This window comes from Pristiophorus japonicus, chromosome 7 (genome assembly GCF_044704955.1).
Source record: "Pristiophorus japonicus isolate sPriJap1 chromosome 7, sPriJap1.hap1, whole genome shotgun sequence".
In the NCBI taxonomy this organism is placed as follows: Eukaryota; Metazoa; Chordata; class Chondrichthyes; family Pristiophoridae; genus Pristiophorus; species Pristiophorus japonicus.
Genome location: NC_091983.1, coordinates 242,104,882 through 242,122,946, shown reverse-complemented (window position 1 = coordinate 242,122,946; position 18,065 = coordinate 242,104,882). Strand labels below are relative to the sequence as shown.

General features: G+C 46.0%; 1 protein-coding gene across 1 annotated transcript in view; it reads left to right on the top strand.

Annotated features, from left to right (window-relative positions):
- The window catches only part of LOC139266712 (dynein axonemal heavy chain 8-like), a 2,132,242-nt gene that overhangs the window by 1,735,070 nt on the left and 379,107 nt on the right, over window positions 1-18,065 (top strand). The window contains exon 65 of the mRNA XM_070884298.1: window positions 13,161-13,324. Within this exon, the coding sequence (XP_070740399.1) occupies window positions 13,161-13,324 (164 nt within the window). The remainder of the gene's footprint in view (window positions 1-13,160; window positions 13,325-18,065) is intronic.

Genomic DNA, 18,065 nt, shown 5'->3' with positions numbered 1-18,065 from the left:
CACCGCAGGTAAAGGTTACAAAGGCAGATAGGGGATGGGTGACCATCAGGTAGAAGGTAGTTCAGGGGTCCCCTGCGGTCATTTCCCTCCAAAACAGATATACCACTTTGGATACTGTTGGGGGAGATGCCTCATCAGGGGAAGGCAGCAGCAGCCAAGTTCATGGCACCATGGGTGGCTCTGCTGCACAGGAGGGCAGGAAAAAGAGTGGGAGAGCTATAGTGGTAGGGGATTCTATTGTAAGGGGAACAGATAGGCGTTTCTGCGAGCGCAATCGAGACTCCAGGATGGTAGATTGCCTCCCTGGTGCAAGGGTCAAGGATGTTTCGGAGCGGCTGCAGGGCATTCTGGAGGGGAGGGTGAACAGCCAGTTGTTGTGTTGCATATAGGTAACAACAATATAGGTAAAGGTCCTACAAGCTGAATTTAGGGAGCTAGGAGTTAAATTAAAAAATAGGATCTCAAACGTAGTAATCTCAGGATTGCGACCAGTGCCATGTGCTAGTCAGAGTAGAAATAGCAGGATGAATATGTGGCTTGAGGAATGGTGCAAGAGGGAGGGATTCAAATTCCTGGGACATTGGAACCGGTTCTGGGGGAGGTGGAACCAGTACAAACCGGACGGTCGACACCTGGGCAGGACCGGAACCGATGTCCTAGGGGGAGTGGTTGCTCGTGCTGTTGGGAAGGGTTTAAACTAATATGGCAGGGGGATGGGAATCTATGCAGGGAGGCAGAGGGAAGTACAATGGTGGCAGAAGCAAAAGGTAGAAAGGAGATAGGGAATATATTCAAAAAGAAGTTAGATGAGGTCCTTACTGCTAGGGGGATCAAGGGGTATGGCGAGAAAGCAGGAATGGGGTACTGAAGTTGAATGTTCAGCCATGAACTCATTGAATGGCGGTGCAGGCTAGAAGGGCCGAATGGCCTACTCCTGCACCTATTTTCTATGTTTCTATGTTTCTATGGAAGGCATAGAAATCAAAGGCAAAAATTAAAAAGGGCCACAGTACAACATAATTCTAAAAGGACAAAGGGTGTTTAAAAAAACAAGCCTAAAGGCTCTGAGTCTCAATGCGAGGAGCATTCGTAATAAGGCGGATGAATTAACTGCGCAGATAGCTGTTCACGGATATGATGTAATTGGGATTATGGAGACATGGCTGGGAATTCAGCATCCAGGGGTATTCAATATTCAGGAAGGATAGACAGAAAGGAAAAGGAGGTGGGGGAGCATTGCTGGTTAAAGAGGAGATTAACGCAATATAAGGAAGGACATTAGCTTGGATGATGTGGAATCTGTATGGGTAGAGCTGCCGAACACCAAAGGGCAGAAAACGCTAGTGGGATTTTGTGTACAGAACACCAAACAGTAGTAGTGAGGTTGGGGATGGCATCAAACAGGAAATTAGGGATGCATGCAATAAAGATACAGCAGTTATCATGGGTGACTTTAATCTACATATAGATTGGGCTAACCAAACTGGTAGCAATACGGTGGAGGAGGATTTCCTGTAGTGTATAAGGGATGATTTTCTAGAACAATATGTCGAGGAAACAACTAGAGAGCTCGCCATGCTAGACTGGGTATTGTGTAATGAGAGAGGATTAATTAGCAATCTTGTTGTGCGAGGCTCCTTGGGTAAGAGTGAGCATAATATGGTAAAATTCTTTATTAAGATGGAGAGTGACACAGTTAATTCAGAGATTAAGGTCCTGAACTTAAATAAAGGTAACTTCAATGGTATGAGATGTGAATTGGCGCGGATAGACTGGTGAATGAGACTTGAAGGGTTGACAGTGGATAGGCAATGGCAGAAATTTAAAGATCACATGGATGAACTTCAACAATTGTACATCCCTGTCTGGCGTAAAAATAAAATGGGAAATGTGGAAATGGCTGAGACCTTAAACAATTATTTTGCTTCGGTCTTCACAGTGGAAGACACAAAAACCATGCCAAAAATTGCTGGTCACGGGAATGTGGGAAGGGAGGACCTTGAGACAATCACTATCAAGGAGGGGTAGTGCTGGACAGGCTAATGGATCTCAAGGTAGACAAGTCCCCTGGTCCTGAAGAAATGCATCCCAGGGTATTAAAAGAGATGGCGGAAGTTATAGCAGATGCATTCGTTATAATATACCAAAATTCTCTGGACTCTGGGGAGGTACCATCGGATTGGAAAGCAGCTAATGTAACGCCTCTGTTTAAAAAAGGGGGCAGATAAAAGGCAGGTAACTATAGGCCGGTTAGTTTAACATCTGTCATAGGGAAAATGCTTGAAGCTCTCAGTAAGGAAAAAATAGCAGGACATCTAGATAGGAATAGTGCAATCAAGCAGACACAACATGGATTCATGAAGGGGAAATCATGTTTAACTAATTTACTGGAATTATTTGAGGATATAACGAGCATGGTGGATGGAGGTGTACCGATGGATGTGGTGTATTTAGATTTCCAAAAGGCATTCGATAAGGTGCCACACAAAAGGTTACTGCAGAAGATAAAGGTACGCGGAGTCAGAGGAAATGTATTAGCATGGATCGAGAATTGGCTGGCTAACAGAAAGCAAAGAGTCGGGATAAATGGGTCCTTTTTGGGTTGGAAATCGGTGGTTAGTGGTGTACCACAGGGATCGGTGCTGGGACCACAACTGTTTACAATATACATAGATGACCTGGAAGAGGGGACAGAGTGTAGTGTAACAAAATTTGCAGATGACACAAAGATTAGTGGGAAAGCAGGTTGTGTAGACGACACAGAGATGCTGCAAAGAGATTTAGATAGGTTAAGCGAATGGGCTAAGGTTTGGCAGATGGAATACAATGTCGGAAAATGTGAGGTCATCCACCTTGGAAAAAAAAACAGTAAAAGGGAATATTATTTGAATGGGGAGAAATTACAACATGCTGCGGTGCAGAGGGACCTGGGGGTCCTTGTGCATGAATCCCAAAAAGTTAGTTTGCAGGTGCAGCAGGTAATCAGGAAGGCGAATGGAATGTTGGCCTTCATTGTGAGAGGGATGGAGTACAAAAGCAGGGAGGTCTTGCTGCAATTGTACAGGGTATTGGTGAGGCCGCACCTGGAGTACTGCATGCAGTTTTGGTCAATTTACATAAGGAAGGATATACTAGCTTTAGAGGGGGTACAGAGACGATTCACTAGGCTGATTCCGGAGATGAGGGGGTTACCTTATGATGATAGATTGAGTAGGCTGGGTCTTTACTCGTTGGAGTTCAGAAGGATGAGGGGTGATCTTATAGAAACATTTAAAATAATGAAAGGGATAGACAAGATAGAGGCAGAGAGGTTGTTTCCACTGGTCGGGTAAACTAGAACTAGGGGGCACAGCCTCAAAATATGGGGGAGCCAGTTTAAAACCGAGTTGAGAAGGAATTTCTTCTCCCAGAGGGTTGTGAATCTGTGGAATTCGCTGCCCAAGGAAACAGTTGAGGCTAGCTCATTGAATGTATTCAAATCACAGATATATAGATTTTTAACCAATAAGGAAATTAAGGGTTATGGGGAGCGGGCGGGTAAGTGGAGCTGAGTCCACGGCCAGATCAGCCATGATCTTGTTGAATGGCGGAGCAGGCTCGAGGGGCTAGATGGCCTACTCCTGTTCCTAATTCTTATGTTCTTATATTCTTATGGAAGGTGGTTCAACCATGGCTAACAAGGGAAATCCAAGGAAGATGCATATAATTTGGCCAAAAAAAGCAACAAACCTGAGGACTGAGAGAAATTTAGAATTCAGCAGAGGAGGTTTAATTTGGAGGGGGAAAACAAAGTATGAGAGAAAGCTTGCAGGGAACATAAAAACTGACTGCAAAAGCTTCTATAGATATGTGAAGAGAAAAAGATTATTGAAGACAAATGCAGGTCCCTTGCAGTCAGAATCAGGTGAATTTATAATGGCGAACAAAGAAATGGCAGACCAACTGTACAAATACTTTGGTTCTGTCTTCACTAAGGAAGACACAAACAACCTTCCGGAAATACAAGGGGACCAAGGGTCAAGCGAGAAGGAGGAATTGAAGAAAATCCTTGTTAGTCAGGAAATTTTGTGTTGGGGAAATTGATGGGATTGAAGGCCGACAAATCCCCAGGGCCTGATAGTCTGCATCCCAGAGTATTTAAGGAAGTAACCCCAGAAATAGTGGATGCATTGGTGGTTATTTTCCAACATTCTATAGACTCTGGATCAGTTCCTATGGACTGGAGGGTAGCTAATGTAACCCCACTGTTTAAAAAAGGAGGGAGAGAGAAAACAGGGAATTATCGACCTATTAGCCTGACATCGGTAGTGGGGAAAATGATGGAATCAATTATTACAGATGTAATAGCAGCGCATTTGGAAAGCAGTGACAGGATCGGTCCAAGTCAGCGTGGATTTATGAAAGGGAAATCATGCTTGACAAATCTTCTAGAATTTTTCAAGGGAGCCAGTGGATATGGTGTATTTGGACTTTCAAAAGGCTTTTGACAAGGTCCCACACAAGAGATTAGTGTGCAAAATTAAAGCACATGGTATTGGGGGTAATGTATTGATGCGGATAGAGAACTGGTTGGCAGATAGGAAGCAAAAAGTCGGAATAAACGGGTTCTTTTCAGAATGGCAGGAAGTGACTAGTGGGGTACTGCAAGGTTCAGTGCTGGGACCCCAGCTATTTACAACATACATTAATGATTTAGATGAAGGATTAGAGTGTAATAGCTCCAGGTTTGCAGAAGACACTAAGCTGGGTGACAGTGTCAGGTGTGAGTAGAATGCTAAGAGACTGCAGGATGACTTGGACAGGTTAGGTGAGTGGGCAAATGCATGGCAGATGCAGTATAATGCAGATAAATATGAGGTTATCCACCTTGGTGGCAAAAACAGGAAGACAGAATATTATCTGAATGGTGACAGATTAGGAAAAGAGGAGGTGCAACGAGACCTGGGTGTCATGCTACATCAGTCATTGAAAGTTGCCATGCAGGAACAGCAGGCGGTGAAGAAGGCAATGGCATGTTGGACTTCATAGCGCGATGATTTGAGTATAGGAGCAGAGAGGTCTTACTGCAGTTGAACAGGGCCTTGGTGAGGCCACACCTTGAATATCGTGTACAGTTTTGGTCTCCTAATCTGAGGAAGGACATTCTTGCTATTGAGGGAGTGCAGCGAAGGTTCACCAGACTGATTCCCAGGATGGCAGAACTGACATATGAAGAAAGACTGGATCGAGTATGCTTATATTCACTGGAATTTAGGAGAATGAGAGGGGATCTCATAGAAACATATAACATTGGACAGGTTCGATGCAGGAAGAATGTTCCCGATGTTGAGGAAGTCCAGAACCAGGGGTCACAGTCTAAGGATAAGGGGTAAGTCATATTGGACTGAGATGAAGAGAAACTTCTTCACTCAGAGAATTGTGAACCTGTGGAATTCTCTACCACAGAAAGTTGTTGAGGCCAGTTCGTTCGATATATTCGAAAGGGATGTGGTCCTTATGGCTAAAGGGGTCAAGAGGTATGGAGAGAAAGCAGGAATGGCATACTGAAGTTGCATGATCAGCCATGATCATATTGAATGGTGGTGCAGGCTCGAAGGGCCAAATGGCCTACTTCTGCACCTATTTTCTATGTTTCTATGTTTCTACATACGAGGTCGGTTGTGTGTTACAGCAAGCCAATGTGTCAGCCAACTGGAACCGGTTGCATATGCGTCCAGAAGTTTATCTAAGGCTGAAAGAGCCTGCAGTATGGTTGAGAAAGAAGCACCAATACCTACTTGGACTCTGGTTCGAGCTCGAAACCGACCACAAACCACTCATTTTGTTGTACTCAGAAAGCAAAGGCATTAACACCAATGCTTCGTCCCGCATCCAAAGATGGGCACTAACATTATCTGCGTATGATTCTGTAATCCGCCACAGACCAGGCACTGAGAACTGTGCTGATGCCCTCAGTCGGCTCCCATTGCCCACTAACAGGGTGGAAATGGCGCAACCTGCAGACTTGCTTCCTGTAATGGATATTTTTGAGAGCGAGAGGTCATCCGACACGGCTCGCCAGATCAGGATCCAGACTAGCCAGGACCCTGTGCTATCACTAGTAAAAAGCTGCACCATTACTGGGAGCTGGTCGATTGTTCCCGGGGACATGTAAGACGAAATTAAACCGTTTTACCGACGCAAAGATGAAATGTCCATCTATTTGGATTGTCTCCTATGGGGGAATCGCATGGTTTTGCCAAAAAAAGGCAGGGAAACTTTTATACGCGACCTACACAGTACCCACCCAAGCATCGTCATGATGAAGGCTATCGCCAGGTCGCATGTTTGGTGGCCCGGCATTGACTCGGATTTGGAATCATGTGTACACCAATGTAACACTTGCTCACAAAGGGAAGCCCCACTAACTCTGTGATCATGGCCCTCCAAAACGTGGGCCAGGGCCCACGTAGATTTCACTGGCACCTTTCCAGGAAAGATGTTCCTTGTAGCAGTGGATGCTTACTCTAACTGGATTGAATGTATTATAATGTCATCATAAGAACATAAGAACATAAGTATTAGGAACAGGAGTAGGCCATCTATCACCTCGAGCCTGCTCCGCCATTCAAAAAGATTATGACTGATCTAGCCGTGGACTCAGTTCCACTTACCCGCCCGCTCCCCATAACCCTTAATTTCCTTATTGGTTAAAAATCTGTCTATCTGTGATTTGAATACATTCAATGAGCTAGCCTCAACTGCTTCCTTGGGCAGATTCACAACCCTCTGCGAGAAGAAATTTCTTCTCAACTCGATTTTAAATTGGCTCCCCCGTATTTTGAGGCTGTGCCCCCTAGTTCTAGTCTCCCCGACCAATGGAAACAACCTCTCTGCCTCTATCTTGTCTATCCCTTTCATTATTTTAAATGTTTCTATAAGATCACTTCTCATCCTTCTGAACTCCAACAAGTAAAGACCCAGTCTACTCAATCTATCATCATAAGGTAACCCCCTCATCTCCGGAATCAGCCTAGTGAATCGTCTCTGTACCCCCTCTAAAGCTAGTATATCCTTCCTTATGTAAATTGACCAAAGCTGCATGCAGTACTCCAGGTGCGGCATCACCAATACCCTGTACAATTGCAGCAAGACCTCCCTACTTTTGTACTCCATCCCTCTCGCAATGAAGGCCAACATTCCATTCGCCTTCCTGATTACCTGCTGCACCTGCAAACTAACTTTTTGGGATTCATGCACAAGGACCCCCAGGTCCCTCTGCACCGCAGCATGTTGTAATTTCTCCCCATTCAAATAATATTCCCTTTTACTGTTTTTTTTCCCAAGGTGGATGACCTCACATTTTCCGGTTGCCAAACCTTAGCCCATTCGCTTAACCTATCTAAATCTCTTTGCAGCCTCTCTGTGTCCTCTACACAACCCGCTTTCCCACTAATCTTTGTGTCATCTGCAAATTTTGTTACACTACACTCTGTCCCCTCTTCCAGGTCATCTATGTATATTGTAAACAGTTGTGGTCCCAGCACCGATCCCTGTGGCACAAAACTAACCACCGATTTCCAACCCAAAAAGGACCCATATATCCCGACTCTTTGCTTTCTGTTAGCCAGCCAATTCTCGATCCATGCTAATACATTTCCTCTGACTCCGCGTACCTTTATCTTCTGCAGTAACCTTTTGTGTGGCACCTTATCGAATGCCTTTTGGAAATCTAAATACACCACACCCATCGGTACACCTCTATCCACCATGCTCGTTATATCCTCAAAGAATTCCAGTAAATTAGTTAAACATGATTTCCCCTTCATGAATCCATGTTGCGTCTGCTTGATTGCACTATTCCTATCTAGATGTCCTGCTATTTCTTCCTTAATAATAGCTTCAAGCATTTTCCCCACTAAAGATGTTAAACTAACCGGCCTATAGTTACCTGCCTTTTGTCTGCACCATTTTTTAAACAGAGGCGTTACATTAGCTGCTTTCCAATCCGCTGGTACCTCCCCAGAGTCCAGAGAATTTTGGTAGATTATAATGAATGCATCTGCTATAACTTCCGCCATCTCTTTTAATACCCTGGGATGCATTTCATCAGGACCAGGGGACTTGTCTACCTTGAGTCCCATTAGCCTGTCCAGCACTCCCTCCCTAGTGATAGTGATTGTCTCAAGGTCCTCCTTTCCCACATTCCCGTGACCAGCAATGTTTGGCATGGTTTTTGTGTCTTCCACTGTGAAGACCGAAGCAAAATAATTGTTTAAGGTCTCAGCCATTATTAAATTCCCCTTCTCATCTTCTAAGGGACCAACATTTACTTTAGTCACTCTTTTCCATTTTATATATCGGTAAAAGCTTTTACTATCTGTTTTTATGTTTTGCGCAAGTTTACTTTTGTAATCTATCTTTCCTTTCTTTATTGCTTTCTTAGTCATTCTTTGCTGTCGTTTAAAATTTTCCCAATCTTCTAGTTTCTCTCTAACCTTGGCCACCTTATACGCATTGGTTTTTAATTTGATACTCTCCTTTATTTCCTTGGTTATCCACAGCTGGTTATCCCTTCTCTTACCGCCCTTCTTTTTCACTGGAATATACTTTTGTTGTGCACTATGAAAGAGCTCCTTTAAAGTCCTCCACTGTTCCTCAATTGTGCCACTGTTTAGTCTGTGTTCCCAGTCTACTTTAGCTAACTCTGCCCTCATCCCACTATAGTCCCCTTTGTTTAAGCATAGTACGCCGTTTGAGACACTACTTCCTCACCCTCAATCTGTATTACAAATTCAACCATACTGTGATCACTCATTCCGAGAGGATCTTTTACAAGGAAGTCGTTTATTATTCCTGTCTCATTACACAGGACCAGATCTAAGATAGCTTGCTCCCTTGTAGGTTCTGTAACATACTGTTCGAAGAAACAATCCCGTATGCATTCTATGAATTCCTCCTCCAGGCTATCCCGTGTGATTTGATTTGACCAATCGATGTGTAGGTTAAAATCCCCCATGATTACTGCCGTTCCTTTTTCACATGCCTCCATTATTCCCTTGATTATTGTCTGCCCCACCGTGAAGTTATGATTTGGGGGCCTATAAACTATGCCCACCAGTGACTTTTTCCCCTTACTATCTCTAATCTCCACCCACAATGATTCAACATTTTGTTCATTAGAGCCAATATCATCTCTCACAACTGCCCTGATATCATCCTTTATTAACAGAGCTACCCCACCTCCTTTCCCTTCTTGTCTATCCTTCCGAATTGTCAGATATCCCTGTATATTTAATTCCCAGTCTTGGACACCCTGCAACCACGTTTCTGTAATGGCCACCAAATCATACCCATTTGTAATGATTTGTGCCGTCAACTCATTTACTTTATTTCGAATGCTGCATGCGTTTAGTTTGAGTGTTTTAATACTAGTTTTTAAACCATGATTTTTTAGTTTTGACCCTTCCTGCAGCCCTTTATATTCATACATATTGTCCCTTCCTATCACCTTGTGGTTTACATTTACCCCAGTGCTACTCTGCTCTGTTGCCTCCTGCCTTTTGCATTCTTTCTTGGGGTCCTGTTCATCTGCGCTCTTACCCACTCTAACTAGCTCAGTGCCCTCTCCTGGGTTCAGAATACTCCTCGCATTGAGGCACCGAGCTTTCAGGCTTGCCTTTTTATGACACTTTGACCCTTTAGAATTTTGCTGTACAGTGGCCCTTTTTGTATTTTGCCTTAGATTTCTCTGCCCTCCACTTTTACTCATCTCCTTTCTGCCTTTTGCTTCTGTCTCCATTTTGTTTCCTCTGTCGCCCTACATTGGTTCCCATCCCCCTGCCATATTGGTTTAACTCCTCCCCAACAGCACTAGCAAACACTCCCCCTCGGACATTGGTTCCGGTCCTGCCTTGGTGCAGACCGTCCGGTTTGTACTGGTCCCACCTCCCCCAGAACCAGTTCCAATGCCCCAGGAATTTGAATCCCTCTCTGCTGCACCACTGCTCAAGCCACGTATTCATCTGCGCTATCCTGCGATTCCTACTCTGACTAGCACATGGCACTGGTAGCAATCCCGAGATCACTACTTTTGAGGTCCTACTTTTTAATTTAGCTCCTAACTCCTTAAATTCGTCTCGTAGGACCTCATCCCTTTTTTTACCTATATCATGGTACCAATGTGCACCACGACAACTGACTGTTCTCCCTCCCTTTTCAGAATGTCTTGCACCCGCCCCGAGACATCCTTGACCCTTGCACCAGGGAGGCAACATACCATCCTGGAGTCTCGGTTGCGGCCGCAGAAACGCCTATCTATTCCCCTTACAATTGAATCCCCTATCACTATCGCCCTCCCACTCTTTTTCCTGCCCTCGTGTGCAACAGAGCCAGCCATGGTGCCATGAACTTGGCTGCTGCTGCCCTCCCCTGATGAGTCATCCCCCTCAACTGTACTCAAAGCAGTGTATCTGTTTTGCAGGGGGATGACCACAGGGGACCCCTGCACTACCTTCCTTGCACTGCTTTTCCTGCTGGTCTTCCATTCCCTAGCTGCCTGTGGACCCTTCACCTGCGGTAAGACCAACTCGCTACACGTGCTACTCATGTCATTCTCAGCATCGTGGATGCTCCAGAGTGAATCCACCCTCAGCTCCAATTCTGCAACGCGGTCCGTCAGGAGCTGGAGGCGGATACACTTCCCGCACACGTAGTTGTCGTCCCTGAGTTCCCACGTGGTACAGGAGGAGCATGTCACGTGACCGAGCTCTCCTGCCATGACTTAACCCTTAGATACACTTAATTTGGCGACAACAATGTTAACAAGTTACTTACTGATATAAAAAAGAAAAAGACAACAATGTTAACGGGTTACTTACTGATATAAAAAATAAAAAGTAAAGCTACTCACCAATCAGCAGCCAATCACTTACCCCTTTGGCTGTGACGTCACCTTTTGATTTCTTTCTACTTTTCTGCTTTTTCTCCTGGCTGGAGCTATACAAGCACGCTTTTATAGGCCTCTCCACGTACCCCGGACTCGCGCTGCTCGAACTGCCGCTCCTCCTCTGACATTGGGCCTTTATAGGCCTCTCCACGCACCCCGGACTCGCGCTGCTCGAACTGCCGCTCCTTCTCTGACATTGGGCCTTTATAGGCCTCTCCACGCACCCCGGACTCGCGCTGCTCGAACTGCCGCTCCTCCTCTGACATTGGGCCTTTATAGGCCTCTCCACGCACCCCGGACTCGCGCTGCTCGAACTGCCGCTCCTTCTCTGACATTGGGCCTTTATAGGCCTCTCCACGCACCCCGGACTCGCGCTGCTCGAACTGCCGCTCCTCCTCCGACGTTGGGCCTCATGTCCGTCCACTGCCACCATTGACAGCCTCCGGACCATGTTCGCCATCTAAGGTTTGCCCGACGGCCTTGTTAGTGACAATGGACCATATTTCACCAGCTTGGAATTCAACGAGTTCATGACCCGCAATGGCATCAAGCATGTCAGGTCTGCCCCGTTTAAGCCTGCATCCAATGATCAAGCTGAATGGGCAGTCCAAACTATCAAGCAGAGCTTGAAACATGTGACGGACGGTTCCCTGCAGACCCGGTTATCTCGGGTTCTGCTCAGCTACCAGACGCGACCCCACTCGCATACTGGTGGCCCCCTTGCAGAATTGTTCATGAAGAGAGCACTCAAAACCAGGCTCTCCTTAGTCCACCCAGATCACAATGATCATGCAGAAACCCGGTGTCACTGGTATAATGTGTACCACAATCGCTCGGCTGTATTGCGTGACATTGAGGTTAATGACCCTGTGTTTGTTCTTCATTACGGTCATAGTCCTAAATGGGTTGCTGGCACAGTTTTGGCCAAGGAGGGGAAGAGAGTGTTTGTTGTCAAACTTTTGAATGGACAAACGTGCAGAAAGCATTTGGATCAGACTAAACTGCGATTCACTGACAACCAAAAACAGTTTGAAGAGGACATTACCATCATTGATCCATCAACACATACCCAACCAGCAAACGACCTCGCTGCCAACCACAAGGATGAACCCACCATGCCCGACAATCCGATCAGACCAGCCGTGCTGCAGTACAGCAATGATCCGACCAACTCACCCATGTCAGGACTTCAACTCCAGCGATCAAGCCGGGAACACAGAGCCCCGGATCGCCTCAACTTGTAAATAACTTGTATCTAAGACTTTGGGCAGGGAGGGGGGGGCGGGGACGGAGTGATGTTATGTATGTAAACTTCACTAGTGTGTAAGATTTGCCACCAGGAGACGCACCTGTTGGAGACCCAAGAGTCACCTGCACACCCCGGGCAAGCAGGTATAAAAGGCAGTCCACCAAGCTGCTTCCTCACTCTGGAGTTACATTAAAAAGACCACAATAGTTTGAGCTTACAGTATACAGTCTTGTGGAGTTATTCTGAACTTAACACTGCCTACTTACAATATTTCCAGTGCACACGCCTAACAGATGCCCTACCACCCTCACCAGTATTGCGTCCCACATCAGAAGTGTACGCATGCTGCTCGGAAGCCATTTTGGACACAATTCGACAACCGTAGTGCCTAAACGGATCCACGCAACTGAATTTTTAGCCCACATTTTCCTAACTAGGTGTTAAGCATGTCTGCAGAAAAGTTTGATTTTTAAAACTTTGGTCAGAATTTTGGGCTTTGGAGAAGTCCTGCCACAACTTTGTGCTAGCTTGCTTGAAAATAACTGAGTTAAAACCCTGAGCACTTACACTCAGAAAATCACTTTTCATCATTCTTACTTCAGAAAAACATTTCCCTTTCAAAATTTTAGTCTGATAATCTGTTATGTGAGTTGCATTTAATGTTCATGATTTAGTCTGGTGGTGTAATTTATTTGTAGTTTAAATAATTAAAAACTTACTGATGGGCATGGTTAATTAAGATTAGACTTTTATGGAGGTGAAATTGGTCTGCGGTGAAAGTATGAACTGGGCGTTAGCAAATTGGCAACCCGTTTTACATCACACCTGATTTTCTTTTCTATTGAAGTCAAAGAGAAAGCAAATGGAGTGGTGTGTAAAACGGGCTGCGATTTACTAGCATCTGTTTTACACTATTGCAAAACTAATTTCACCCTCTATGTTTTTTGTAAATCTTGAAAGTTGATTTGTTTTGTTTTTTTCTAGGTGAAAATGCTACCTACTCCTGCGAAATTTCATTACATCTTTAATCTGAGGGACCTTTCTCGCATCTGGCAGGGAATGCTGAACATAAAAGCTGAAGAGTGCTCTGATCTGAAGACACTGCTCGCTTTGTTCAAACATGAATGCAGCAGGGTCATTGCAGACAGGTATTTCCAATGTTAAAAGGGAAATCTTCACTAAATGCTTACTACTGTAAATGTGGGTTACTGTTACTAAAGATTAATGTGATTGGAATTTAATTTATGTTAGCACTTTAATGGATCTACTGACTGCTAAAGAATTGTAATTTAGATGGTAAATTAAACTGAGCAGAGTTAATGCCCATTGACACCTTGCACATTAAATTAATACCAGCCAATAATTACCAAAATTGTCAAGAAGCAATTAACCATACCATTTAAATTTATTGGATACACAGAATTAATCCCCCCAAAATAAAGTTGTTCAGTGCAAAATACCTATTCATATGTGAATAATCTAGGTGTAAATGTGCACTAATCTGTGAGAACTCCACATCATTCAGAAGGCTTTCGACAAGGTCCCACACAAGAGATTAATGTGCAAAGTTAAAGCACATGGGATTGGGGGTAGTGTGCTGACATGGATTGAGAACTGGTTGTCAGACAGGAAGCAAAGAGTAGGAGTAAATGGGGACTTTTCAGAATGGCAGGCAGTGACTAGTGGGGTACCGCAAGGTTCTGTGCTGGGGCCCCAGCTGTTTACATTGTACATTAATGATTTAGACGAGGGGATTAAATGTAGTATCTCCAAATTTGCGGATGACACTAAGTTGGGTGGCAGTGTGAGCTGCGAGGAGGATGCTATGAGGCTGCAGAGTGACTTGGATAGGTTAGGTGAGTGGGCAAATGTATGGCAGATGAAGTATAATGTGGATAAATGTGAGGTTATCCACTTTGGTGGTAAAAACAGAGAGACAGACTATTATCTGAATGGTGACAGATTAGGAAAAGGGAAGGTGCAACGAGACCTGGGTGTCATGGTACATCAGTCATTGAAGGTTGGCATGCAGGTACAGCAGGCGGTTAAGAAAGCAAATGGCATGTTGGCCTTCATAGCGAGGGGATTTGAGTACAGGGGCAGGGAGGTGTTGCTACAGTTGTACAGGGCCTTGGTGAGGCCACACCTGGAGTATTGTGTACAGTTTTGGTCTCCTAACTTGAGGAAGGACATTCTTGCTATTGAGGGAGTGCAGCGAAGATTCACCAGACTGATTCCCGGGATGGTGGGACTGACCTATCAAGAAAGACTGGATCAACTGGGCTTGTATTCACTGGAGTTCAGAAGAATGAGAGGGGACCTCATAGAAACGTTTAAAATTCTGACGGGTTTAGACAGATGCAGGAAGAATGTTCCCAATGTTGGGGAAGTCCAGAACCAGGGGTCACAGTCTAAGGATAAGGGGTAAGCCATTTAGGACCGAGATGAGGAGAAACTTCTTCACCCAGAGAGTGGTGAACCTGTGGAATTCTCTACCACAGAAAGTAGTTGAGGCCAATTCACTAAATATATTCAAAAGGGAGTTTGATGAAGTCCTTACTACTCGGGGGATCAAGGGGTATGGCGAGAAAGCAGGAAGGGGGTACTGAAGTTTCATGTTCAGCCATGAACTCATTGAATGGCGGTGCAGGCTAGAAGGACTGAATGGCCTGCTCCTGCACCTATTTTCTATGTTTCTATGTTTCTATCATCATAGGCAGTCCCTCAAAATCGAGGAGGACTTGCTTCCACTCTAAAAGTGAGTTCTTAGGTGACTACAGTCCAATACGGGAATTACAGTCTCCGTCACAGGTGGGAAAGACAGTCGTTGAAAGAAAGTGTGGGTGGGTCTGGTTTGCCACACGCTCCTTCCGCTGCCTGTGCTTGTTTTCTGCAAGCTCTTGGCGACAAGGTGCTCAGCGCCCTCCCGGATGCACTACCTCCACTTGGGGTGGTCTTTGGCCAGGGACTCCCAGGTGTCGGGGATGTTGCATTTTATCAAGGAGGCTTTGAGGGTGTCCTTGAAACATTTCCTCTGCCCACCTGGGGCTCGCTTGCCGTGTAGGAGTTCCGAGTAGAGCTTTTGGAGTCTTGTGTCAGGCATACGAACAATGTGGCCTGTCCAATGGAGCTGGTCGAATGTAGTCAGTGCTTCAATGCTGGGGATCTTGGCCTGATCGAGCACGCTAACGTTGGTGCGTCTGTCCTCCCAGGTGATTTGCAGGATCTAAACTAAACTTATACTAAACATCCGTAAGACAAAGGTCCTCCACTAACCTGACCCCGCCACACAGCACTTCCCCCCCAGTCATCAGGATCCACGGCGCGGCCCTGGACAATGTGGACCACTTTCTAATGTGTTCTTACTATACAGTATAAATGCACACAAGCCCCATACTCGAGAGAAGGTCACTCTGTGACCAGTTAACTTTATTAGCCAGCACTGAAGTGATGAAGGTGGGTGGAGCTTCCCCTTTTATACCTGAAAGTCCAGGTTAGGAGTGTCTCCCACAAGTTCACCACCAAGTGGTCAATGTTCTCACGGTGTACAACTTAGGTCAGCTTATACATGGGTTACAATGACAGTTGAATACATGACATCACCTCCCCTCTAAAGTCTTATTGGGATCACAGGTTAAGTCTCTCTGGTGGTTTACGCTCCCATGTAGAGCGCCTGAGTTGGGGCTCCGGTTGTTGAATGCTGGCCTGAGTGTCTGCTGTTTGCGGTGCCTCAGGCCTGTCCAGACTGCCCACAGTGACTGGGCTCTCCTCCACTTGGTTCCGGTGTTCGGTCACCTGTGGTGGAGTGAACTCTACATCGTGTTCTTCCTCTGCTTCTTCTATGGGGTTGCTGAACCTCCTTTTTGTTTGATCAATGTGTTTGTGGCAGATTTGTCCATTGTTAAGTTTAACTACTAGAATCCTATTCCCCTCTTTGGCAATCACAATGCCTGCGAGCCATTTGGGCCCTGCAGCGTAGTTGAGGACAAAGGCAGGGTCATTGACATCAATACATCGCACCCTTGCATTCCTGTCATGGTAGTCACATTGTGACTGGCGCCAGCTCTCAACAATTTCTTTCATGTTGGGGTGTATAAAGGATAACCTGATTTTGAGTGTCCTTTTCATTAGCAGCTCTGCGGGTGGGACCCCTGTGAGTGAGTGTGGTCGGGATTTATTGACCAACAGGAGGCGTGATAAGCGGCTTTGTAGGGAACCCCCTTGGTTTCTGAGCATCCTCTGTTTGATTATCTGCACTGCTCGTCCCGCCTGGCCGTTTGAGGCTGGCTTGAACGGTGCCGTTCTGACATGGTTGATACCATTTCCTGCCATGAAGTCCTGGAATTCAATGCTTGTAAAGCACGGGCCATCATCGCTGACCAAGACGTCCGGTAGACCATGGGCAGCGAACATTGCCCGTAGACTTTCTACCGTGGCAGAGGATGTGCTTGAATTAAGAATGTCACACTCGATCCATTTGGAGTCGGCATCTACTACAACCAAAAATATTTTCCCATGAAAGGATCTGCCTAGTCCACATGGATGCGTGACCATGGCTTGGCGGGCCAGGACCAGGGGCTAAGGGGGGCTTCCCTGGGCGCATTGCCCAGCTGGGCACACGTGTTGCACATGCGAACACAAAGTTCCAGGTCTGCATCTATCCCTGGCCACCAAACGTGTGACCTGGCAATTGCCTTCATCATGACAATGCCCAGGTGCTCACTCTGATGAACACCTCTTTGCCCATCTGGGGCATGACTACTCGGTTTCCCCATAGTAGACAATCGGCTTGAATCGAGAGTTCATCCTTGCGCCTGTGAAATGGTTTAAATTCCTCAGGGCATGCCCCATACATGGCTGCCCAGTCCCCATTGAGGACACATTTCTTGACTAAAGACAGGAGCGGGTCTCTATTTGTCCAGACTTTGATCTGATGGGCTGTCACAGGTGAGCCTTCGATTTCGAAAGCTTCAACAGCCATGACCATCTTAGCAGCATGCTCGATTGCCCCCTCGGTGGTGGCTAGTGGGAGCCTGCTGAGTGCATCGGCGCAGTTTTCAGTGCCCGGTCTGTGCCGAATGGTATAGTCATAGGCGGCTAACATGAGTGCCCATCTCTGTTTGTGGGCCGATGCATTAGCATTTATGGCCTTGCTGTCGGCCAAAAGGGACATTAGGGGTTTGTGATCTATTTCCAGCTCAAATTTCCTGCCAAACAGGTACTGGTGCATTTTTTTTTACTGCATATACACATGCAAGCGCTTCCTTTTCCACCATCCCATAGCCCCTTTCTGCCTGGGACAGACTTTTGGAGGCATAAGCTACCAGCTGTAACTGACTCTTGGTATTAACATGCTGCAACACACACCCGACCCCATAGGACGACGCATCGCATGTTAAAACAAGTTTCTTACATGGGTCATGTAGCGTTAACAGATTGTTAGAGCACGCAATTTGTTATGCTCCATCAAAAGCCCTTTCCTGGCTGTCCCCCGCAGACCCATTCACAACCTTTGCGTAGGAGCACGTGTAGCGGCTCGAACAGCGTGCTCAATTTGGGAAGAAACTTAGCAAAATAGTTCAGGAGCCCCAGGAACGAACGAAGCTCCGTCGTGTTACGGGGTCTGGGTGCTCTCTGGATCGTTTCCATTTTGGACGCAGTAGGTCTGATCCCGTCTGCTACTGCCCTCAATCCCAGGAATTCTACCTCTGGAGCTAAGAAGACACACTTCGCCTTTTTCAGTCGCAGCTCTACCCGGTCCAGTCTGCGTAGTGTCGCAACCCATGATGAAGATGGCGTCCTGAAAAACCACCGACCCTGGAATCGACTTGAGGAGGCTTTCCATATTTTGTTGAAAGATCGCGGCGACTGAGCGAATCCCGAACGGAT